The 22993-nt window shown below is 40.6% G+C and overlaps 1 protein-coding gene across 5 annotated transcripts in view; it reads left to right on the top strand.

The window, feature by feature from the left end:
* The first annotated feature begins 1203 nt into the window (after window positions 1-1203).
* The window catches only part of BARD1 (BRCA1 associated RING domain 1), a 58433-nt gene continuing 36643 nt past the window's right edge, over window positions 1204-22993 (top strand). The window contains exons 1-4 of one of the 5 annotated variants that reach the window (XM_059703048.1): window positions 1204-1497; window positions 11620-11676; window positions 14130-14278; window positions 21035-21987. In XM_059703048.1, coding sequence (XP_059559031.1) covers window positions 1355-1497; window positions 11620-11676; window positions 14130-14278; window positions 21035-21987 — 1302 coding nt within the window. In that variant the 5' untranslated portion in view covers window positions 1204-1354. Of the gene's footprint in view, window positions 1498-11619; window positions 11677-12144; window positions 12320-14129; window positions 14279-21034; window positions 21988-22993 lie in introns of those variants that run through there. The other 4 variants (XM_059703046.1, XM_059703051.1, XM_059703049.1 and 1 more) reach the window with 4 other exon arrangements.

Here is a 22993-nt window from a genome sequence, read left to right as displayed (position 1 = left end):
AATGGCTTAACAGGGTTAATAATAAAAGATTAGCGTCTTGGCTACATCTTAGTTAAAAAAAAATGGTTAGTCGCCGAAACCGGTTTGGCTCAGTGGATAGAGCGTTGGCCTGCGGACTGAAAGGTCCCAGGTTTGATTCCGGTCAAGGGCATGTACCTGGGTTGCGGGCGCTTCCCCAGTGGGGGATGTGCAGGAGGCAGCTGATCGATGTTTCTAACTCTCTATCTCTCTCCCTTCCTCTCTGTAAAAAATCAATAAAATATATTTAAAAAAAATGGTTAGTTTATGGAGCTATCATAGGTCAGTCAAAATACCCTATAAAATTTTATTTAGTTTGATTCATTCTTCTTTTATGAAACAAGTGCTTATTTGGAAATGTTTTAGATGGTTACAGTGTAGCCTGGAGCTTGAAGGAAATTTGGGTGGACACAGGGATACCAGCTAGAAGGCTCTGGGAACAATCCAGGTGAGCATAATATAATCGGGCCTGTTGTAGGGTGAAGATGGAGAGAAGTGGGTAGATTAGAGTAAGGTAAGGGGAAATAATGCAAAGATTTTTGGTAGTGAATTGGATGCAGAAGCATAAGAAGAGCTCAACAGACTTATCTATAAATATGGCGATCAATGAAAAATCCTCATGAGGGTAGACACACTCTTTAACAGACAAGAAAAAAGTTATTTCTTAGGAGTAAAGAGAGTGGCACTTTCAGTGTCATGAGCAAAGCTTTGCCAAGCTCAACAGTCATGGAAACATCACTCCTTATATGTAGGTAACACTCAACTAAACGCTTCTTGGTGTGTGATTTTTCACCGGTTAAGTTCAGAGGAGGGTGCCATCCTTGTTCCAGGAAAGCAAGGACTTTCTTGGTTCTGTGTTGTTATTTTTTGGTGTTTTTTTTTTTTTTTTTTTAGTGCATAATGTGTTTAATGGGTTTGTTATTTTAGCAACAGACATCAGTTAAAAACAAACTTTTCAGAAAATCAAAATAGTTAAAATGGCCGTATTACCCAAAGGAACATACAGATTTAATACAATCCGCATCAAAACCCCAATGCCACTTTTTAACCTTAAGTGCCCCCGCCCCCATAGGGGCGGAGCGTTCTCGGTCCCCGCCCCCTTCCGCACGGAGACCCCGCCCACAGAACTTCGGCGCGCATTCCCGGCCCCGCCCCCCGATCCCGCGCGCCGGGATTTTGGCGGGTTTCACTGCCTGCCCCGCCCACAGGCGTCCCGCCGCCCCGACCCGGGAATCGCTGGGGCCGGGGTCGGCTCGCAGGCCGGCGGCGTCCGAATCGGGGTCCGGGTCCTCCCCGCCCCCGCTCTCCGAGGAGCCTCTGACGCGAAGGCGGGGCGATGCCGGGGAACCGGGACCTGAGGGTCCGCTCCGGGAACCAGCCGCGTCCCGCGCCCGCCATGGAGCCGGCGGCTGGCGGCGCCTGGGCCCACAGCCGCGCCGCGCTCAACCGGCTGGAGACGCTGCTGCGCTGCTCGCGCTGGTGAGGACGATCGCTCGGGGGGGCCCCGCGGGGGCCACGCGGGGGCGAGGGTCGCCCGGCCTCGGGGCCGGGGGATCTGTTCCCAGCTCCGGCTCTCCTGCCATGCCGATCCCGCAGCTGGCGGCCTTGTACCTGCCCGGCGATCTGGTGTGTGATCCCTTCCTGGCCCCATTCACATTTCTGGGTGGCTTTCTAGCTCCCCCCCCCCCCCCCCCCCAGCAAACCCAACTCAGGTGGTAGTTCTGGAACTTCAGCGGGCGTGAGCATCGCCTGGAGGTGCGGTTAAAATGCTTGCGGGTCCCCGCCCGCCGCCAGAGTTTGAACCTCCGGGCTGGGGCGGGGCTCAGGCAGGGGCACTGTTTGCGGGGCCCCGGATCCTCGTGACAAGCTCTTTCCAGAATCCGACGCTGAATTGGAAGCAGCTGTCACTCTTTGCTGAGCTGGACTCTGACCTTTTCTCCGTAGCAACTTTTTGGGGGGGAAGGAGAGAGTTTGGGAGGTTTCTTTGGTTTGGTCAAGGAGTCGGGATTGGGGTTTCCTCTTTAGAGATGCTACTTTGTGTTTTGTTTTGTGTTTTGCTTCTTTTTTTTTTAACTTTAAATATATTTTTATTGATTTCAGAGAGGAAGGGAGAGGGAGAGAGAGTTAGAAACATCAATGAGGAGAGAAAATCATGGATCGGCTGCCGCCTGCACGCCCCCTACTGGGGATGGAGCCCGCAACCCCCGCGTGTGCCCTGACCTAGGTTGCTTATTTTCCTTCATGTTGTTACACCATGTGAGTCCTGAGTCTAAAGTTTTCATCCCGTCTAAAGACATCGTTTTTATGACTTGTGCTCCTTGCTTCTTTTCCATGAGCTCTTCTTGGTATAGAAAGCAAGATGGCTTATACAACCCAAGAAGGGCTTGTCTCACTTTTCATTTCTTCTCAAGCTTTTATTGAGCTCCTGTTAGGTGCACAGGTTAGGATTTCTGCATCACTGTCACTCTGTCGGGTTTTTTCTCTTTGTAGTTGTCCCGGCCATATTTCCTTTTTGGACTGTTTTGATTTTTTCCCCCTCTGATTTCCAGCTTGCAGAACTTAGTTACACATAAAGTGTAAGTCACATAGCAGCTCTCCCTTTAAGGATGAAAAGGACTTAATTGTCACAAGTTTTGCACTTACATGTTCACAACAACTTTAAAACTTAAAAAGTGGCACTTTTGCTAGAATGAGTGCCTGAAGACATTCTGAGTGCATTGTGTGTGCTTTCTCATGGCACAGGGGCCATCCACCTGAGAATCAGATTTAGAACTGGCTCTGCTAGTTGCTGTGATAGGAGCAGTTGTAGACATGCCCGGATAGTCAGTTCAAGGGAAGTTAGATGTTCAGAAGGGACGTTTCTGTGTGGAAGGGTCTGGGGCAGCCACATAGGGCTTCACTCGGACTGCACAGTCAGCTGCCTGATTTCAGGTTCCAGCTTTGATACTATTGAATTTGCCCAAGTCATTCAACCTCTTTGTGCCTCAGTTTCCCCATCTAAGTAATAATAGTGCTCATTAATAATAATTTAAAAATTTACTAAGCCCCTACAAAGTGTCAGACACTGTTCTAGTCATTTGGGGTTCATTAATGAACAAAGTGAGGAAAAAAACTCCAACCCTTACGAAGGTAAAATTCTATGGGAGTGAAGAGCCTAAATAAAATTTCACATGTAGCCCTAGCTGGCTTGGCTCAGTGGATAGAGCGTCAGCCTGCAACTGAAGGGTCCCAGGTTCGATTCAGGCTAAGGACACATGCCTGGGTTGCGGGTTCGATCCCCAGTGTGGGGCATGTAGGAGGCAGCCAATCAATGATTCTCTCTCATCATTGATGTTTCTAACTCTCTCCCCTTCTCCCTTCCTCTCTGAAATCAATAAAAATATATTTTTTTAAAAAAAGAAATTACACATGTAAAGAAAGTGCCAAGTGCGGTAGTTGTCATAGAATAAGTGATAATAGGTGTCTTATAAAAATATAAAAGAGCATAGTCTGTTTGCTGAATGGTTTGGGAGAAAGAAACAAAATAGGTGATTTATATGAATAATCTCTAGGCTGTCCTGAAATTTAATAAAGCCAGTTTCATTTTTTTATCCCCTAGCAAATACTTTTCCAGTTTCTAACTGAGCAGACAATAAGAGCCGCATCAAGTAGCTAGGTCTGGACTTTCAGTACAACTCCTCCTTGACTGGAGAATGATGTTGAACCCCAGTGACTTAAAAAAAAAATTAATATGTGAACCACTGAAAGATTAGTAACTAAATCGCAACTGTTTCTTTGAATGTATATTTTAACATAGGGCTCTGCAAACTTTTTCTGTAAAGGTCAAACAGTAAATATGCTAGGCTTTGCTGGCACAATCTCAGTATTTTTGTGCTTTTACAGCTCTGAACCTAAAAAGCAACATTTGTAGCTCAAGGGCTGTACAAAAACCGCCTTCTGGCTTGATTTGGCATGTAGGCAATGGTTTGCCAAGCTTGGTTTTGACAGGTAAAATGTCTTAAGTTTAAAAATCCCTTTTTGGTGTGAAATTTTATATCACCCGGGTTTAGTATTAAGAGATGATTTTGCATTCCTCTCCTGGTGTCTGCAGGTTTGGCACTGCCTGTAGTGAATACAGCATGGCAGGTGCTCCTCACCCATAGTGGGGCAGAACATTCTTTTCACCTCTGCCTTTGCCTAGTAGCTACCGGGCATCATTGCTCGAAAGGAGCAACTCAGGACGGCCTGCCATTCAAAGCGATGTCATGTTTTAGAAACTGTGTCAGTACGAATGTCCTTTTACAGAGTGTCAAAGCTCTACCCGGAGGGCTAGTGATTGCCCCATTCCCCTCACATTCAGCGTGCAGCTGAATCTATTTTGCAGCAAGCATTACTTGCGGGTGGGGACAGATTGGCTACAATAGGGCATCCTTTCTTGACCTTTAGCATCAGTATGGCTGCAAGGTGAACTGATGAAATTATTCAAGAGGCCAGATGTGACATTTGTGTTAGGTCTAAGCCTCAACCAGATAGAAGCTATTTAAAAATTTAGAAATATGAGCTAGGAAGAGCATATCATTTGAGAGGCTGGCAGAAAGCATAGTAACACTGTGTTCCTAAAGGAAGCAGGAAATGATCATAGGTGCTGCAGTGTGAAGCCCGGGTATCAGATGATACTATTTTGTGAGTTAAAACAATTGGGTACCTGGACATTTTATTGGGGGAGAGGGGGGGTGTGGAGTTGGTGTCCAAGAGAATTATAACTTGGAGTTCTAGCACCTTTTAAATCAACTTTTAGGAAACAAGTCAAAAGTAATTTTGCAGTTTTCAGAAGAGGCGATTTTATTTTTCTGAATTATCTCTTGTCCTCTACAGGCGATCGGGTTTTGAGGCAGTATGCTCAGTGGTTAAGAGCATGGATTTTGGACCCTGGCTTCCAATCCTTACTCAGTGATTTTGGGCCAATTAATTCATATTTGTTTGCTTCTTTTTTTTTTCATTGTAAAATGAATTAGTAGTAGTTTGTACTGTATAAGGTTGTTGTGGGAATTAAATGAGTTAATATTTATGAGCTACTTCGAACAGTGCCGGTTAGGGTCTAAGTGCTACATGAGTGTTTGGTAAAGTAAAGGATAGACTTCCCGACTCCAGCAGTCAGCTCTTGCCTTCCTTTGGGAGTTTCCAGTGTTTGGAGGCATTCACAAAGGCCAATGACCCTTCATTGAGAGGCTCACTCCTTTTGGTTTGCTCTGGCGCTGGTTTTTCATTAGGGCAACAAACAATCCCTGAGGCACTGTGTTAGTGGGGCTATGGTGAGACATTTCCCTTAAGGAGCATATGCTTAATTCTAAGGGATGGAATGTGTACCCACTCAGGGTAAATTATGATAATTATGATGAAGGCCAAGGGGAGCTAGTGGAGGAAAGCTTCATGGGCTTTTGAACTAGGCCTTGGGTAGATTTTTATAAATGGAGCCAGGTGGGGGATCATTAGCAAATAATATGCTAAAAATTATTATAGAATAAAGGGAGAGCGAGTCAGGTTGGCAGAGAATTAAGGCAGGGTCAAATCATAGAGTGATTAGTAGCCTAACAGACTATTCAGTTGGTTCAGATGGAGGCATACCTGGCTTTATTGTGCTTCACAGATACAGATATTCATTTTTGTTTTGTTTTATTTTGTTTTTACAAATTGAAGGCAGGACCCCCTACCAGCAAAAGCTTAGGACTTGGTTTATTGCGACACTGGGTTTATTGCAGTGGTCTGGAACCAAACCTACAATATCTTTGAGATAGGGATAGAGTTATTTACTTCCAAGGAGAGCAATTCGTGTAGCTTTCCTGAGACTAGTGTCCTCATCGATAAAATGAGGAAAGTGGAGCAATTGATATTTAAGGTTCCCTCCAGTTTGCAGATTCCATAATTATTAGTGTCCATTGAATGTTATTTAAAAAGTTTTAAAACTTTTCATTGAAGTTTAACATACATACAGAAAAGGGCACATATCATTGGTGTTCAGTATGTATCATATAGCTCTCCATATTGTGGATTTTATTTACTTACTAGAGGCCTGATGCATGAAATTCGTGCATGGGAAGGGGTCCCCTCAGCCCAGCCTGCACCCTCTCTAATCCAAGACCCCTCGGTGGCAGTCGGACATAACCTCTCGCAACCTGGGACCACTGGCTCCTAACCACTCACCTGCCTGCCTGCCCGATCGCCCCTAACTGCACCCCACCTGCCAGCCTGATCACCCCTTACTGCCTCTGCGTGCTGACCTGATCGCCCCTAACGGCCCCCCCCCCACCAGGCTGGTTGCCCCTAACTGCCCCCCATTGCCGGCCAGGTCATCCCCACTGTCCCCCTCTGCCGGCCTGGTTGCCCCCAACTGCCCTCCCCCTGCCAACCTAGTCACCCCTCACTGCCGCCCCCTGCCAGCCTAATCACACCCAACTGTACCCCCCCCCCACTGGCCTGGTCGCCTCTCACTGCCCTCCCCCGCCCCCCCCTCCCCCCCCCCCCCCCGCCAGCCTGGTCGCCACCAACTTCCCCCCTCTGCTGGCCTGGTCGCTCCCAACTGCCTCCCCTGGCAGCCTGGTCGCCCCCAACTGCCCCCTCCCCCCACCGCTGGCCTGGTCACCACTCACAACCCCCCGCCAGCCTGGTCGCCTCACGCAGCCTGCTGTTCAGTCGTTTGGTCATCCCTCACTAACCCCCCTGCCGGCCTGGTTGTAGGCAGCCATCTTGTGAGGGCGTGAGGGTTAATTTGCATATTACCTCTTTATTATGTAGGATGTTGTATTTTAATTCTTTGATTGATGCCTGTCTTCAGTTATACTACACATTTCATAAGAACAGGTTCAGATTTAGAGCCACAGTGCTAGACACATAGTTTCTTAGTGTTTGTTAAATTAATGCATAAAAGCTTTGAAATTGGAAATACTAGAAGGACCTGGTTAATTCACTTGACTTACCATGAATGCCCCCCTAAGTTCCTGGGGTTAATTACTCATAGTAAACATGACTAAGGGCAGGGCAGGTATAGAAGGTACAGGTCTTTACCCCTGGGATTGCAGCTAGAACCACAACATGAACAGTCCTATTACGGTACTACACGTACCTGGTGTTATATAGGGCTTGTGATGGCCTTTGAAACTGCCAGACACACTGAGCACCCTTTAATACTGTCCCCCATAGCATAGGGGGTGGTCTTACAAATGAAGTTATTGGTCAGCAGATCTGAAGCTCAGAGGAGAGCTATTAGTCTGGAAGTACAAATCTGCATAGAGATGGTAATCGAAGGCATTTTTTGGGGAGTGAGCAGGGAAGAGAGTATAAAGATGATTGCCTAGGCCTGAGCTTTGAAACTTAACATTTGAACATCAGGTAGTAGAGGTGAAGACCAGCAGTTACTTAGATACTGCTTTGCTTTGGAGAAAAGGGAATTGAAGAGAGAATAACCAAAATTATTGGAATTGGGTATATATATATATATATAAAATCTCTGTGGCTTTTCTGTCCGTCTCATCTCATATGGTAGGTTCTATTATAATTAGTCATTGATAATAGAATTCTATTGTCCATTTGACTTTTGGGATATTTGACTCTGATTTATTCAGTAGTTATTGACACTGAACAATTAGATACGCTTTCTTATTTTTCCCATGTGATTTGCTTGAATGTGGCATATAAAATAAGAATGCTTCCATGCCATTATCCGTATCCCTTACTTGTTAACAGATTTGTTTATTCTTGTAAAGATGAATACAGCAAATTGTTTAATTGGCTTGGAGGCCTGTGCATTTTGGTGTTAAATATGTTGTTTCACATTTAAAAATACCTTGCAGATTTTCTAAAATGTAAGAGTACTGTGGTAGCTATCTTGTCTAATAATAAATAGCAATTGATATATTATGGAAGCTTTGGGAGCCATTCAGTTAAGAAATAGGTCTGCCTGATAATACCAAAGAAAATTTTATATCAATAGGACTTTTTTTTTTTAATAGCTTGTTCTTACTAGTTAGTTCTTCCCTAAGTTATGACCCTGTGACTACACTGATCTTTCCAAACCCAGTACAGGTAAAGTAACAGAAGTGCTACTGCAGTGAGAATTTTCAATGCATAGAAATTCCGTTACCCTGCAGATGCCTTTTCTTATTCTTTTAGATGTTTTCTTTCTAATATATATATGTATATTAAACAGAAAATAAGGGAAGGACCAAATAGGATTGTTACTATGCCTGCATTTTTGTGTAGAGTCTTCCATTTGGTTCTTTCACTAAGGATTTATTGAAATCTTGCTGTGCTTATAGCACCACGTTGGTAGGTAATAATGTGCTGGGAAGCTCAGAAAAAAAATGAAAGTCAAGATCTCTTGTCTGTAGGGCTACAATCTATTTTGAAACAAACAAGAAAAACGAACAAACAAAAAACAGAATCAGGCAGATAAAATACAAAATATTTTGTTTTCAACTAGATACCATCTCTCTGGAACGTCGGAACATTTTGTAATCTCTAAAGTCATATATATAGTAACTTGGCTTATAAAACTACCCCTTAGGAAAGAGTGTAACACATTCAACTTTGTGCCTACAAGGAGAAAAACCTGAGATGTCTTAAGTTAAATTACAACAGGTCAGAGAATAGAAGGGAGAGACAAAAAGGGGTTCATCAGTTAACTGCAGTGCAAAACCAACAAAAGACTGCTCACACTCCCTGGTGTATGTTGGAATCATCTAATTAATTTCCAGGTGGCTATATCCAAGATTATCCAAAAAGAGAATAGCTAGGACTCTGCTGACCTATCCCAGAACTAGCCCTGCTTCACCTTCTCACGTCTATAGCTAAAGTAAATGCTGTCTCTTGCCTACTTGATGTTTAAAAAATACTTGTAAAACGCTAGATGGTGGACATATCTGTCTCCATGTCCTCAGACCTGTCTTTCTGTATTTTTTGCTAGCAATGGCCTAATAAACTCTTTCTTTTAAAAGCCTTTTCAGCTGTGGAAGTTAAGATTTTTGTTTACATGTGCTTTACATTTCTGGTGCAGGGCACAGATTTAGCAAAAGTGATAGCATGGAAACTAACACGCAGGAATTCTTGGGCTGCTTTGTGTAGTGACATTTTTATCATCCTGGGTAGTATTTGGGTAATGCGGAGGGCCTGAATAGTTTTGGGGGCGGCGGACGGGTGTTCTAGGTTGGGGAGAACAGTCTGAGCAGTTGTGGGCTTGGTGTTGGGCCAGGGTATTTGAGAAATGTTACAGAGATTGGCTTCAGGAGAGCACGGAGTTTTTGGTGAGCAGAGAGAGAAAAGGTTGTGCTGGGGACCAGAGTTTTGCCACCCTTAAGTCTGTCCTTCGGGACATTGATTCAAGACTGCTTATTAAGAAACAAGGGACTCGGGAATTGCCTACTTCCCCTGGGAAGTCCTAGACCCCTATCCCTTTCTCCTTTGTCCAAAATGGCACATAAACCTCAGCTGCTCAGTGTCTTTTTTTCTGGATCTTATGTCATTGACACCCCTGCATGTACATCTGTAATAAACTTCCAACATTTTCTCCTATTAATCTGTCTCATGTTAGTTTGATTGTTACCTAGAAGAGCTTAGAAGAGGGGAGAAAAATTATTTCTTGTGCCAGGGTTAAGGCCATTGCCCAGAGTTTTTGTTCTATATTAAAGTGTAGACCAGTCCAGCATCTGGCTAGCTTAGCTTGTGTTCCCAGCCACACTTCTTTGCACACAGGGTCCACGTGTCCCTGGGTCATGTGGCTGTTTAAGGCCACATGGCCAGCGAGTGGGGGTCAAGCAAGGAGCAAGTGAAGGTAAGGGAGAAGCAGAAGGCAAGGGAGAGGAAACTCTTTGGGGATTTTTAACCTTCCAAGATTTTGCTCTCTTGCAGGGTGGCTTCACCCATCTAGACTGATTTTTCTCCCAGGCTGGATTGACACACAAGCACCTCTCCTTTGCCACGCTGACTTCACTGTGCATGTATGGATCTCCCTCTTGGTGCCATTCCTTCCCCCAGCGATCTGCAGGGAATGGACTGGTGATTTCCTGGGGAGCGTGAAGTTGTAGCTTCCTGGTGAAGCTGTCCAGATGACCATGTTTATAGTGTCTGGTCTCCCCTTTGTTCTCTATTATTAATATTAATAAATTAGCTAATTATGACAGTAATATATAGGTAAAGTGTTCACAGTCATCTTAGAAAGGAAATTTAAGGTTAGAAACAGAAGAATTAAGGCATTGAGTCAAGTATTCTCAGAGAAAGCTAGAATGCTGGGGACTGCATCCTGGGGTCGGCCTACATTGATAGATAGGCGAAGCAGCAGCTTAAGAAGTGCTGAAATAGGCAGATAAATAAAAAAAATTAAAGCTCAATGGGAGGAAAGGTTTCAGGAAAGAGGGTGACGTAAATGTTATTTTACAGAGAGGTCATGGAGAATGAGGACCAACAATGCTTTGGAGAGTAGTTTCAGCAGTGGGGAGTTAGAGCTAGCAAGGTAAGGAGATGGATTTAGCTGGATAGAACACTTTAAAGAACTTAGGAAGGGGAGAGCTGCTCAAAAAGTAGAGTAGGCGGCATGATCTAAAGAAAGCATTTTTTTCTTTTAGGTTGAAGGAGAGATTATCTGTGCATGTTTATATGTGATGGGAGAAGGTGATGATGATGAGAATAGAATACTTTAGGAGCCAGAGAAAATGCGGGATTTAGGGACTAATATGGTAGACATGTTAAGAAGGAAAATGACTGAGAGAGATCTTTTCATCTGTGTGTGGAAGGGGAGGGTAAGCTTATGGGTGAAGAGGTAGGAATGAGTCTAGGTGGTGAAAAGCTCACAGCATTTGGCTGCAGTAAGGTTAATGGGATTGAGGAGCATGGGGATTATTTGTTTGTTTACTCACAACATCTAATACATCACTTTGATAGCAGCATAGAGATAAAGAAGCTACCACATAAATTTATAGAGATATATTTGTACATCATTCTGTCTTTTTATGATGGTTACTCCTAGCCTGAGAGCTGGTGAGGAAGCAGTGGACTGTGGGGCCTATCTGGCATTATAGATTTGTATGCCTGAGTGTCTAAGAGTGTTTAGAGATGCCCGAACAAAATTACTCCTTTCTATGACTTCCCAGTATATGTTATAAAAAAAAGTTACAATTTGTACCAAATTTGGTAGTTGTTATTTGAATTCAGCAGGTATCCTATATAATAAAACCCTAATATGCAAATCGACCAAACAGGGTAGTGACCAGTTGCTATGGCATGAACTGGCCACCAGGGGGCAGATGCTGAACGCAGGAGCTGCCCTCAAGGCAGTGCTAAGGAGCAGTGAACTGGGGAGCAGGCCTAAGCTGGCAGTCGGACATCCCCCGAGGGGTCCCGGACTGCAAGAGGGTGCCTGCAAGAGGGTGCAGGCCGGGCTGAGGGAACCCCTCTCCCCCAAAGTGCACAAATGTGTTATGATAAAATATTTAACCAGGATGACCACATCCTTAACATCTGCTTTAAGAAAAGAAAGAAATATAATAGTGTTGGGCCTTGGATTTATGAAATGTTGGGTATAAAATGTTTTTCTATAAGTGACTAAGTCTTGATTGTTTTCCTTTCTTCAAACAGCACTAATATTCTGAAAGAGCCTGTGTGTTTAGGAAGATGTGAGCACATATTCTGTAGGTAAGTAGTTATGGCTTGATAGATTATATATTGTATATATAATTAATACATACCTATGTAGCAACTATGCTTTTTACTAGTAATAGTCATGTATTCATAGTGATGATAATTTTTTTATGTTTGTGTAGCTGTCTTATACTGCAAGGCAACTTACATCTATATTATCTCATTTTGACCCTTATAAATACCTTAATTTATAAGAAAGAAATTAAAGCTTTAAGAGGATGACTTGATCAAAGTTACAAAGTTTAATAGGCAGCTTTGCTATATTTGGGGGGAAATTAATATCTATTATATAATTCAAATATGTCTTTTTTTTTTCTTCCAGTTAGTTTTGAATCTAGACTTTCTAAACTATAAAAGTCTAGTTCTTATAGTAATTGTGTTAGTTTCCTAGGGCTGCCATAACAAAGCACCAAAACTGGGTGGCTTAGAACAACAGAAATGTATTGTCTCTCCCTTCTGGAGGCCAGAAGTCCAAGAGCAAGGTGTCAGCAGGGTTGGTTCTTCGGAGGTCTGTGAGGGAGACTCTGTCCCACCCTTCTTTCCTGCATTCTGGTGGAGAAACTTCAGCATCCGGCAGTCCTTGGCATCCCTTGGCTTGTGGATACATCACTCTGGTCTTAGCTTTCATGTTTACATGGTGGGCATGTTTGTTTCTTATGTCCAAATCTCTCCTTTTATAAGTCACCTGTCATTGTATTAGGGCTCACCCTAGTGATCTCATCTTAACATGATTATCTGCAAAAACCCTATTTTCAAATAAGATCACATTTACGCGTACTGGAGGTAAAACTTTTTTGGGGACACAATTCAAGCTGTAATAGTTATGGTGAAATTATATCCATGTTATAATATGACAGCCCTGGCTTATACAATACCAGATTTTCATCTCATCCTGTTTCTTATTCAGAAGAAATCAATTTAAGGACTGAATGTCTTTGAGCAGGGTTTATATAGCCTCCTTTGAATCAATCTTTTAATTATTTTGAGTTATGACTATGGAACTGTCTGGTCTGAGAAAACTGCAGTGTGAAGTTTAAGCACATAGGAAAATAATTTGCTTTGTGATTTCAGTGGGCTGGGGATGTGTGGGAAGCAGCTATGCCTGGGGTCCCGATTTTGTTGCTAGAAACATGGATCTGTTATGTGGGCATTGGTGGCAGGTGATGGGGAAGGAAGTAGTACCTATCACCTACCTGATATCTCCATTTGGAGGATGAAAGGGATTTCAGATTTGATATTTTCAGAGCAGATCTGTGGACCATCATCCCCTTCAACCTGTTCCTGCCTTGGTGATCTTCATAGAAATAGGTGATACTACTGACTGCACAGTTGCTCAAGGCAGAAACCATAAGTCATACCTGATTGCTGTTTTTCTTCCTTATGCCACATCATTAAGTTCTGTCAGTTTCATCTCAAAATGTGCCCTGAATCTTGAATTTTTTCACTTTTTTCCGTATTTACTACTGTTTACACTTTAGTGCATGCCACATTTTATCATAAAAGAAGAGAGAGTAATATAATAATCAGATAACTAGAAGAAAACTTTTTGTAGGTAACTATGATTTATTTATTTATTTATTTATTTATTAAATATATTTTATTGATTTTCTACAGAGAAGAAGTGACTTAAAATAGCCAATGAAAGATTAAGAGAGGCATGAGAACATCTTAAAGAAAATGTCATCTTTAAATGACATAAACATAGGAAAGAAACAATTCAGAACAGTTTTGGTTCATTTGGAGTCTATGGTGCCCACAATTAGGGTAGCTGTTTCTATTCTTTGCAGATCTGGAGTTTTGTAAGTGCTGTCCAATGCCACAAAGATGGTTTCGATACACAGACAATAGAGTGGTGAAGGCCTTTCTCCTTGGTTTTACCTCCAGTACGTGTAATTAATTTGCAAATGGGTGCCGAGTGGAGGGGTCAGTGGGAAAACAAAAAAAAAAACAAAGGGGACATCTGTAATACTTACAACAATAAAGATAAATTTTTAAAAAGTAAAAATAAAAAATAAATAAAAGTTGGTTTTGATATATCCCAGCAATTTTTAACCAGTGTACTGCAGGAATTTTAAAACATGCAATACCTGACTTTCAGTTAGGGGCACTGCCCACTTTTCCCTTAAATCAGTGGTTCTCAACCTTCGGGCCCTTTAAATACAGTTCCTCATGTTGTGACCCAACCGTAAAATTATTTTCGTTGCTACTTCATAACTGTAATGTTGCTACTGTTATGAATCATAATGTAAATATCTGATATGCAGGATGGTCTTAGGCGACCCCTGTGAAAGGGTCGTTCGACTGCCAAAGGGGTCGCGACCCACAGGTTGAGGAGAACTGCTGCCTTAGATTGTCAAATTAAAAAATGTAAACAGCCGTTATTTATTGGAATTCAGATTCTGCTGAGTGTGTTGATAATTACATATATTTTTAAAATTCTTTTTCAGTAACTGTGTAAGTGACTGCCTTGGAGCCGAATGTCCAGTGTGTAATACCCCAGCCTGGATACAAGACGTGAAGATAAACAGGCAGTTGGACAGCATGATCCAGCTTTGCAGTAAGCTTCATAATTTGCTGCATGAGAACGAGCTTTCAGGTGAGCACTGGCACTGTCTCCCTTATTTAGGTAACCGATGAACTGTCGATCACATGAAGTGTGTAAAAGGGCTATCAGGAACTCTGAATGGTGTGTTTCAGATTTAAGATTTATAGTGTTTGGAATTATTTTGAGTGACAGATACCTTAGAGGTAATTAAGTCTCACTCCTTTTTTATAGATGAGAAACCAAGGGCCTCAGAGGTTAAATGGTCTTGTGTAAAGTCACACACGTAGTGAGTGACAAAAGCAAGAGGAACAGTCCATTTCTTCTGATTGTCAGTCCAGACTTTCTTTTACTACTTCCACTGCCTGCTTTTTCAGTTATGATCATGTCTGTGTCATATGTGTAGAATAGTGATTATATCCTTAAACGCACTTAAATATACTTTTTTACAAGATAGACTACAATCTCCTTCCATGGATCCTTTTTCTAGATTGAATTTATTAAATGAGCACATTTTTAAAGAGCAAAAATCTAATATTCACTTTTTTTTCTATATAAATGGGGGTTAATGTTTTTTAAATTGTTCTTAGACTCTGTGTATTAACTATGTATCTTCCCATTGTGCTCTCTGCTGAGAACTAATTAGCTGTGGAAAGAGAGTAGTGTTTTGAATCTTCATAGTTAGATATGGGAATTGTCCTTTTATTGACCCGATCACTTCCTTTTAGCTTGTGTTCCTTTATAGGAGAACCTATTCTTGACTGGCAGAATGCCATGATTGATAATGTGCATATGAAAGGGCTGGATTTCTGTTTTAAAATCTTTTTATCTTAATTTTCCGACATGATGTGTCACTGTCAACTATTAATGGTGAAGTGATTTGGCAAAATAAATAAATGAGGCAAATACTGAGTCTTATTGACTAGGTCCATATTTTTAAGAATTAAAATCATAGTTACCACCCTAAACGGTTTGGCTCAGTGGATAGAGCATCAGCCTGTGGACCCAAGGGTCTCCGGTTCGATTCTGGTAAAGGGCATGTACCTTGGTTGTGGGGCACATCCCCAGTAGGGGGCGTGCAGGAGGCAGCTGATTGATGTTTATCTCTCATCGATGTTTCTAACTCTATCCCTCTCCCCTCCTCTCTGTAAAAAAATCAATAAAAATATATTTTAAAAAATCATAGTTACCTACAAAAAGTTTTCTTATAGTTATCTGATTATTATTATATTACTCTCTCTTCTTTTATGATAAAATGTGCTATAGGTATAACATTTTACTGACTTTCAGATGTAATTATACATATACACATTTTTAAAAGTACTTACTTTTTGAAAAAATGCTGTTATAAATCTCTTAAGAGCACAATGAGGAAAAGTTTTATTATTAAGTTCATCTGTATTCTTTTCCTTTTTATTCAGAGACAGTGCTAATAGTGTTTATTTTCTGATTAGAGAGATTAGTGTTTGATCTGGTATCCCCCCTCCCCAACATTGATTAAAGCAGGAGTCCTTAATCAAGAGTCTGCGCATCTTTGGCAGTGATGGGGGTAGGGGGAAGGATTAGTGAGCCTCTTGAGTTAATTATACAATGTGAAAAATGTTCATGTCTCTGTGAAAGTGGTTTGCATGAGATTCTTAAAGATGTGTGGTCTGTTAGGAATATTGGCCAAGCATGGAAGTTTGGGGTGCTGCTCCGAGATTTGTGTCTGTCACGATGATTTGATTTGATTTTTCCCCGGTTGCTGTGCAGTGATTATTAGTGCTACTATAGTGATACTAGCTTGCTGGGGCTGCCATAGGAAGGAGCAGACCACACATGGGGGCGTTGAAGCGACAGGAAGTCCTTATCTCCCAGGTCTGCAGGCTAGTCCAAAATCAAGATGTAGGTAAGATTGGTTCCTTCAGGGTCTGTGAGGGCAGGATGTGTTCCAGGCCTTTCTCCTTGGTTTGCAGATGGTGGTCTTCATATTCACATGTTGTTCTCGCAAGTTTGGGTCAGATTTCCCCTTTTAAAAAGGACACCAGTCATACTGCATTCGAGTCCCACCCTGCGAATTACCGCTAATTACATCTGTAATGACCCTGTTTCCAAATAAGATCACATCCGGAGTTGCTGTGGGTCGGATTTCTTTATATGAATTTTAGGAGGGACACAATTTAACCCGTAACAGCAATGTGACATTTTTAATGGTGACAGAGTAACCCTGGGGCACCATGGGTGCAAAGAAAAGTACGATAGAGGACTTCTTCAGAAATTTTACCTTGGTTAGTGATGTTTGAATCATCAGTATGGTTTTCATCTTTTGTGGACCATGATTGTGAAATGGCTTAATTTTTCATCATTTTAAAAGATATTTAGGAAAATTATTGAGTTTAGAACAAGTTTTTGTGTGGGATCTGAGGCCATTCAGAATGCCATCTTTCTCATCTGAGAGTAGAGGTGGAACTTGGGGGAAAAATTAGGGTGATTAGTTTTCTGAAGGCCATTTTGTGTTTGTTTTCCTTTTAATATAATGAATAATTACTTCAGTCCTTACCAGACTTTAGTAGTGCTGGCTTTAACATTACTTACTTTACCATGAATTGGAATTTCACAGTTTGCGTAATATATAAGCAGAATTTTAGGAGCTAGAAGGTTATCTTTAATCCCTTTATTCTGCAGATGAGGAAATTGAGGACCTAGGTTAAGCCAGGCAGTCAGATTGTAAGTTTCTTGCTGTTTGTTTTGTTCTTTAGCACATTGCTTTTGTTAGAAGTATAGGTGTCCATTATGTTTGTTGATTGGGTTGGAGAAAAATTGGCAGTGTTAAGACTTTACTCATATCCCAGAGACTAAACTTAATCAAAACAAAACAAGTTTAAAACAAATTCTTAGGTTGTGCCTTCAACAATTCAATTTATAGTGCTAACATTCTTCTTTGCTAGTTTTATAGAAGATGATAAATATAAATTCTATCTGAAATATAAATGCTATCTAAAATATAAATTTCTAATCCAGTTCTTATTTCCATGAGGAAGCTTTTTCTACTTACTGTAAATTAAATTGTCATCAACCTTTCCTCTCCATGTCCCTTAAAACAAACTAGCCTTGAAAGGGCATTTGAGAGTGTTTATTTATAGTTTATCTATTCAATATATTTTATGTAGTACCTTTATGTTAGTTTGTCTAGCAAGTGCTTAAAGTGGTGTAAGGTGAGTGAGGTGAGTAGGTAGAGAGAAATAATAGTTGGATCAAATAATGAGGATATTGGAAATGATCTCCTCATAAAAGAAGGGTATTAGATTAAATGATTCCTAAGGTCTAGCTCCCAAATCATAGGGATAACTGGTCTAGTGTTGAAGGTGAATTAGGTGGAATGGTTGGACACCTTCCACATTTTCTCTATTTTTTTAACCTGTAGTTCACAATTTATCTTCCAAATGAACCTTGTTATTTGCACTTACTATAAAATATATAATCACTGTAATTAAGGTGGATAATTAGGAAGAACCTGTCAAGTCAGGGACATAGTATATGGTATACACTGAAGATAAAGCAGCCAGATTTACAGTAATACTCTCTAAAATCAGCTTCTAAATAGTTGAATAAATTTTTCTCGGTTCAGTGTATTTCAAAGCGAAGAGACTGTCATAAATTTTTCTGACAAGCATTTATGGATAATTTTATCTTATTCTTTATAACATAATCTGCTTTCTACTAATGGAGTTAAATTTACAAGTTTTTATTCTTTCTTGGCCCTGTCATATTAAATCAGACCTTGCAGGTGCTGGTCAGGTTCTGTGAAATATATGTTGGTGTTGGTGACATTAAAAAAAATTGTGATTATGCTTTCATAGGATCACAACTTTATTTTCTGGTTTCAGGAGAGAGGCTGGTCTCTCTGTGGCGAATTACATAGTGTTTCATTATGCTGTGACTTTTTTATAATAGATGAAGATGAGCATTTGAATAACTGTGTTTTTATTTTGTAGGTAGAACTGAATACTTCTTAACTTACAAAATAATCATTCTTCAGTGAAGGCGTTAATGTTGCACAGATGGTAGCAAAGTACTTTCCTTTGATTTTTAATAAGGGGCTAGTTTGTCAACGAGATTTCTTAGCTTCTATTGCGAAACCTATAATAGGATCATTTGAAAGGCACACAGTGTTCATCATTATAATCCTTTGATGTAGATTAATGATAGCTGAATCACATTTGCTAATTTCTTGCCTTTTCTATAGTTTATTATTAAATTTTAAGAATAAACTTGGCTGAGCAGCTCCTTGGCCACAAATGCATCTCTGTTCCTGGAAAGTTAGGAGTACTCAGAAATGTTTAAATTCAGAGAATAGAATTTTACATGTCATCATTATGAGGTTTACTATGAAGAGGAAGGACTATGTGCTTTTTCGTGAAATGAATATAATAATTTTTCATGCTTAGAAGCATTAACCCATATGAGCTGTTGTAGCTGTCAATAGTGTGGTTGATGTTTAGTAGTGGTGGGGGTTTTGCCTTTTATTGTTTTAACTGTGATATGCTGTGTTAAGCCCAGAATTTACAACATACTTGTTGTGGTCTTTGCTTAGGTAGGACAAGATAAACAATTAAAATAATTCTGAGTAAATGTATTACTACTGGATGACGAGTGAAATCGTGTGCCTATAAATTACATGAATACATGGTGTTTTCACTTAATGCTTTATTAGAAACCTGGTGCACGAAATTCGTGCATGGGTAGGGTCCCTAGGCCTGGCCAGCGATCCAGGCCAATCAGGTTCCCTGCCTCCCTGCCTTCTCCTTCCCTCACCACCCATGAACCGCTGCTGGTCGGTTGCCCACATTAGTTCTATGCCACCCCTGGTGGCCAGCGCACATCATAGCGAGCAATCGAACTCCTGGTCTCCTGGTCGAACTCCCAAGGGGACAATTTGCATATTAGCCTTTTATTATATAGGATAAGGTAAGAAATATGTATACCTGAGTGAAATTTGTTGTCTTTTTAGATTTAGATTTTTTAGACAATTGGGTATGTTGCTACTACTTACAAGCCTTAATTTTTTATTAAATGTCTAATTCTACACTAAGTTTTATAAGCATTGAGACTTTAGGATTTGACTTTTTAATTGAAAATGTCATTATGTAAGTTTAAAATAAATTTTAAAAAATTAAATACAAGTTATTACAGACTACCAGTGGATTAACCTTTATTTAGTCTTTGTAATCCTGAGTCTTTCTTAAAAAGTAATCCTGGTAACATTTCCTTTTGACCTTTCCTCTAGACTTGAGATTGTATCAGAAGTGACTTAGTTTGAAATCTACTTATCACTGCAGAGGAAAGACCTTGTTGAATTTAGAAATTAAGTCTCTGTGTGAATGTGCTGGGGTTTTATCCGCATCTGCAAAGGTTCAGGAATCTGGAGAAGGGGCCGCAATGTAAATTAAATAAACCAGACATGAAATATAAATTTGGGAGGTATGGGGGAGCCAGGGGAGGCTTAGCTCTAGTGACTAAGCTTCCGGACCCAGGGCTTCTTATTCCCACATTTTGCCCTATAGCAAAGCAGATATACATATCAAAGGTAAGGTTTGGTAAACAGTAAAGGATTATCAGGTTGGGGGAATTGCCTTTGGCTGTTCCAGCAGCAGGTAATAACATGCAGATTTTAGCCCTGCTGAAGAGTCCATTCAATCTTTTGAGGACTTCTCACATTTATTATGACCTGCTGGACTTAGCCTCCAACATGAATGGATGCTTCATTCTTCTATTTTGATTTCCAAGATCCTGTCCTAATAACACTTGGTGGACCAGGTGCCGTTCAGCTAGGACATTAGAAGGATGTAGGAGGGTCTGCCCTTATTCACATACACACTCTTGCTTCAGCGGGGTTTATCAATTAGTCTTTCCAGTTCTGCCATTTTTCCACCCGGAGGAAGGCATGGCTTCTTTGGAGTGGAGTAGAGTTTGATAGAATTCCTTTGCTAGGCAGGGATCATATCTTTGTAATTTCTACTGAGATATGCACTAAGTATTTGTTTTTCATAATCCACCTTTTTTCTTTCTTTTTTATAAACCTGTTTTTGGCAGATCTATTTGTAAAGATAGTAGTTTTATACTCAAGAAACATGAGGTAAAAAATAGAATTAATTTTAAACTTTAGATTTTAATTTACTAATTTTATAATGTATTATTAATTTTGAACTGATGAAATAGTAAGTGTTCTGTGTGAAGAAAAAATGTCTAAAAGGAATTAAAAATATTTTATAATTTCCTTTTTCTCGCTAATATTTTAAGACATGAGAATGTTGAAAAGAAATCAAGAATAAGCACACTTGACAAATTTATGTAACACCTTAGTAAAATGACATGTTTATTTCCTATACAGTGGATGTTACCAGTCCTTAGTAGTAGGATATCATTGGCTTTCCTCTTAAAGTAATTTAATTTTAGACCTTGGTTCATGAAAATTTTTCTTTAGATTATTTATTTATTTAATATATCTTTTCTCCATGGCTGTTATAACCACCAGTATACTGTATGCACTACTTATTTATTCATATTTTCTGGTCATCCCCAGTGGAATATAAATTCCTTTTTTTCTTCTCCAGTCCCTAGAACACTGTCAGGACTAATGTAGGATTCTGTAAACATTTGTTTGAATGTCCAAATATCTCTGCTTATGGAGTTCATAGTCTAGGACAGAAGAAAGAGGTACATAAATTAAAGGTGATACACTTTAGGAAAACCATAAACAAAATTCTGTGGGAGCTCAAGCTGGGAGAGATTAAGTTCATCTGACAGATTTCTCTTCCTTTTTTCTATCAGATTTAAAAGAAGAAACATGCAGGAAAAATTTATTTAATCATGCAGAAAGTAAGAAGAATTCAATAAAAATGTGGTTTAGTCCTCGAAGTAAGAAGGTCAGATATGTTGTAAGTAAAGTTTCAGTACAAACTCAGCCTCAAGTGATAAATGATGAAAATGCTCAGCAGGCCTCGACGTATGAGTATTCTTCTGCGAGTCCTCCAGTAGACTCTTCTGCGAGGGCTAAAAAGGCTTCTACAAGATCTGGAAAAAAACAGAAGAAGAAAACTTTCACTAAAATCAACCGAATGTGGAATTTAGAGGCAGGCAAAAAAGATGGTCAACTTGACTCCAAAGAGAAATTTAAGGAAAAGCTGGTATCTGTCTCTGTCCAACCATCTGTTAATGCCAGTCCTCAGAGAAATGGTGAAATAGATTTATTAGCAAGCGGCTCTGTGGCAGAAGATGAATGTTTTGGAAACTTAACCGAAGTCTCTTTACCATTGGCTGAGCGAATAGAGTCTCCAGAAATTGAGAGCAGGAATGAAGTCATGACTCCTGAGAAGAATCTCTGTGAAAATGATCTTCCGTCTAAGAATGGAAAACGTGGGCGTCACAGGAGACTTTCCAGTCCCGTTTCTAAGAGATGTAGAAACAGCATTGCCAGCACCAGTGAAAATTTGGTTAAGCAAACAGGGCTCTCAGCAAACATCCCATTGCCTGGCTCTTCTTTGCAGCCTTCAACCAAACTTAAAGTTGGAGACAGAGTAAGGAGGAAAAGCAGAACTATATTAGATGAATCCATGAGCTCCTCACTCTCTACACTGACTAGCACACCACCCTCTACACTGAATAGTACAAATTACGGCCGAATGCTGTCCAGCCCCTCAGCAATGAAACTGACACCCGGTAACCATACGACTGTGAAAAGAAATCATAAGGGCGAGACTTTGCTCCATATTGCTTCAATTAAGGTACGAAACTTACTTTGAAATAACAATTTCAGAATGAGACCAACTATATAGAACAGTTTCTTTGGAGTTTGTGAAAAATGAGGAAAGACGACGAGACTGATTTAACTCCCACAGTTGTGATACTTAAAGGTTGAACCAGAGAAATAGAATTCATAGGGACTAAAGCCCATCTCAGTTAGGTCCCCAGGCCTGAGGAACATGATCTTTAGGAGAAAATCAGTGTTTCAATATTTTAGCTTCTCTTTGGGCAGGTGCTTTTGTTTCTTTTCTATTCCATAATAGTTTGTTCCATTTTCACCATTTTGTTTACCCATCCTTCTCATGCTTTATGAATAAAGATAATTGCCAAGTTACTGCTGGCAACATGTCCTTCTAAGCAATAGAGCTAGGGCCACTGTGAGAGGTGGCAAGCTCCTAGAGGGCACAGCTAGAATTTGGAAGGTTGAAAGATGTGATCTGTACGTTTCTCCAATGATCAGGAAATTCGACCGTGAGAGTGGCTCCCGTGGTTCACCACAAAGGAGCTGTTCTGTGCCCTACTGCCAGCCATTCCTTTCGCTAGTCTGTTCATTGAAGTTAATTCTCTTTATTTATTGCCTCAACACCTGGGGTGTGACAGTGTTTGTTTTGGAACCTGGCTGGTTTATAGAGCATGAGGTGGTTAATCTTTGAAATGGAAAATATGACATGGGAGAGATTAATACTAAATTAAGATAGGTTTTAGGGTATTCCAGTAAATTCTCTGGGAAATCCTTGGGTCCTTTGTATGGATAGAGAACTTTGGGAGGTTTGGAAGGAACCCCTTCATGAGGTTGGTGACATAAAACATCTGGGAACAACATGGGGTAGACATTGAGTCAGGGACCCCTGTATTTTTTTGTGTGGAGAAAGGGAAAAGCACAAAAATGAGTCTTTTCCAATTGTTAGTGTTTTATTTTTTCATTGCTTTATCTTTCTATATCTAATGCAGTTTGGGAGGGAGAACCTGAATATGACTACATACTCA

The sequence above is a fragment of the Myotis daubentonii genome, chromosome 7 (genome assembly GCF_963259705.1).
Source record: "Myotis daubentonii chromosome 7, mMyoDau2.1, whole genome shotgun sequence".
NCBI lineage: Eukaryota > Metazoa > Chordata > Mammalia > Chiroptera > Vespertilionidae > Myotis > Myotis daubentonii.
Note: the sequence above shows the minus strand (reverse complement) of the source record. Positions and strands in the feature narration are given on the sequence as shown.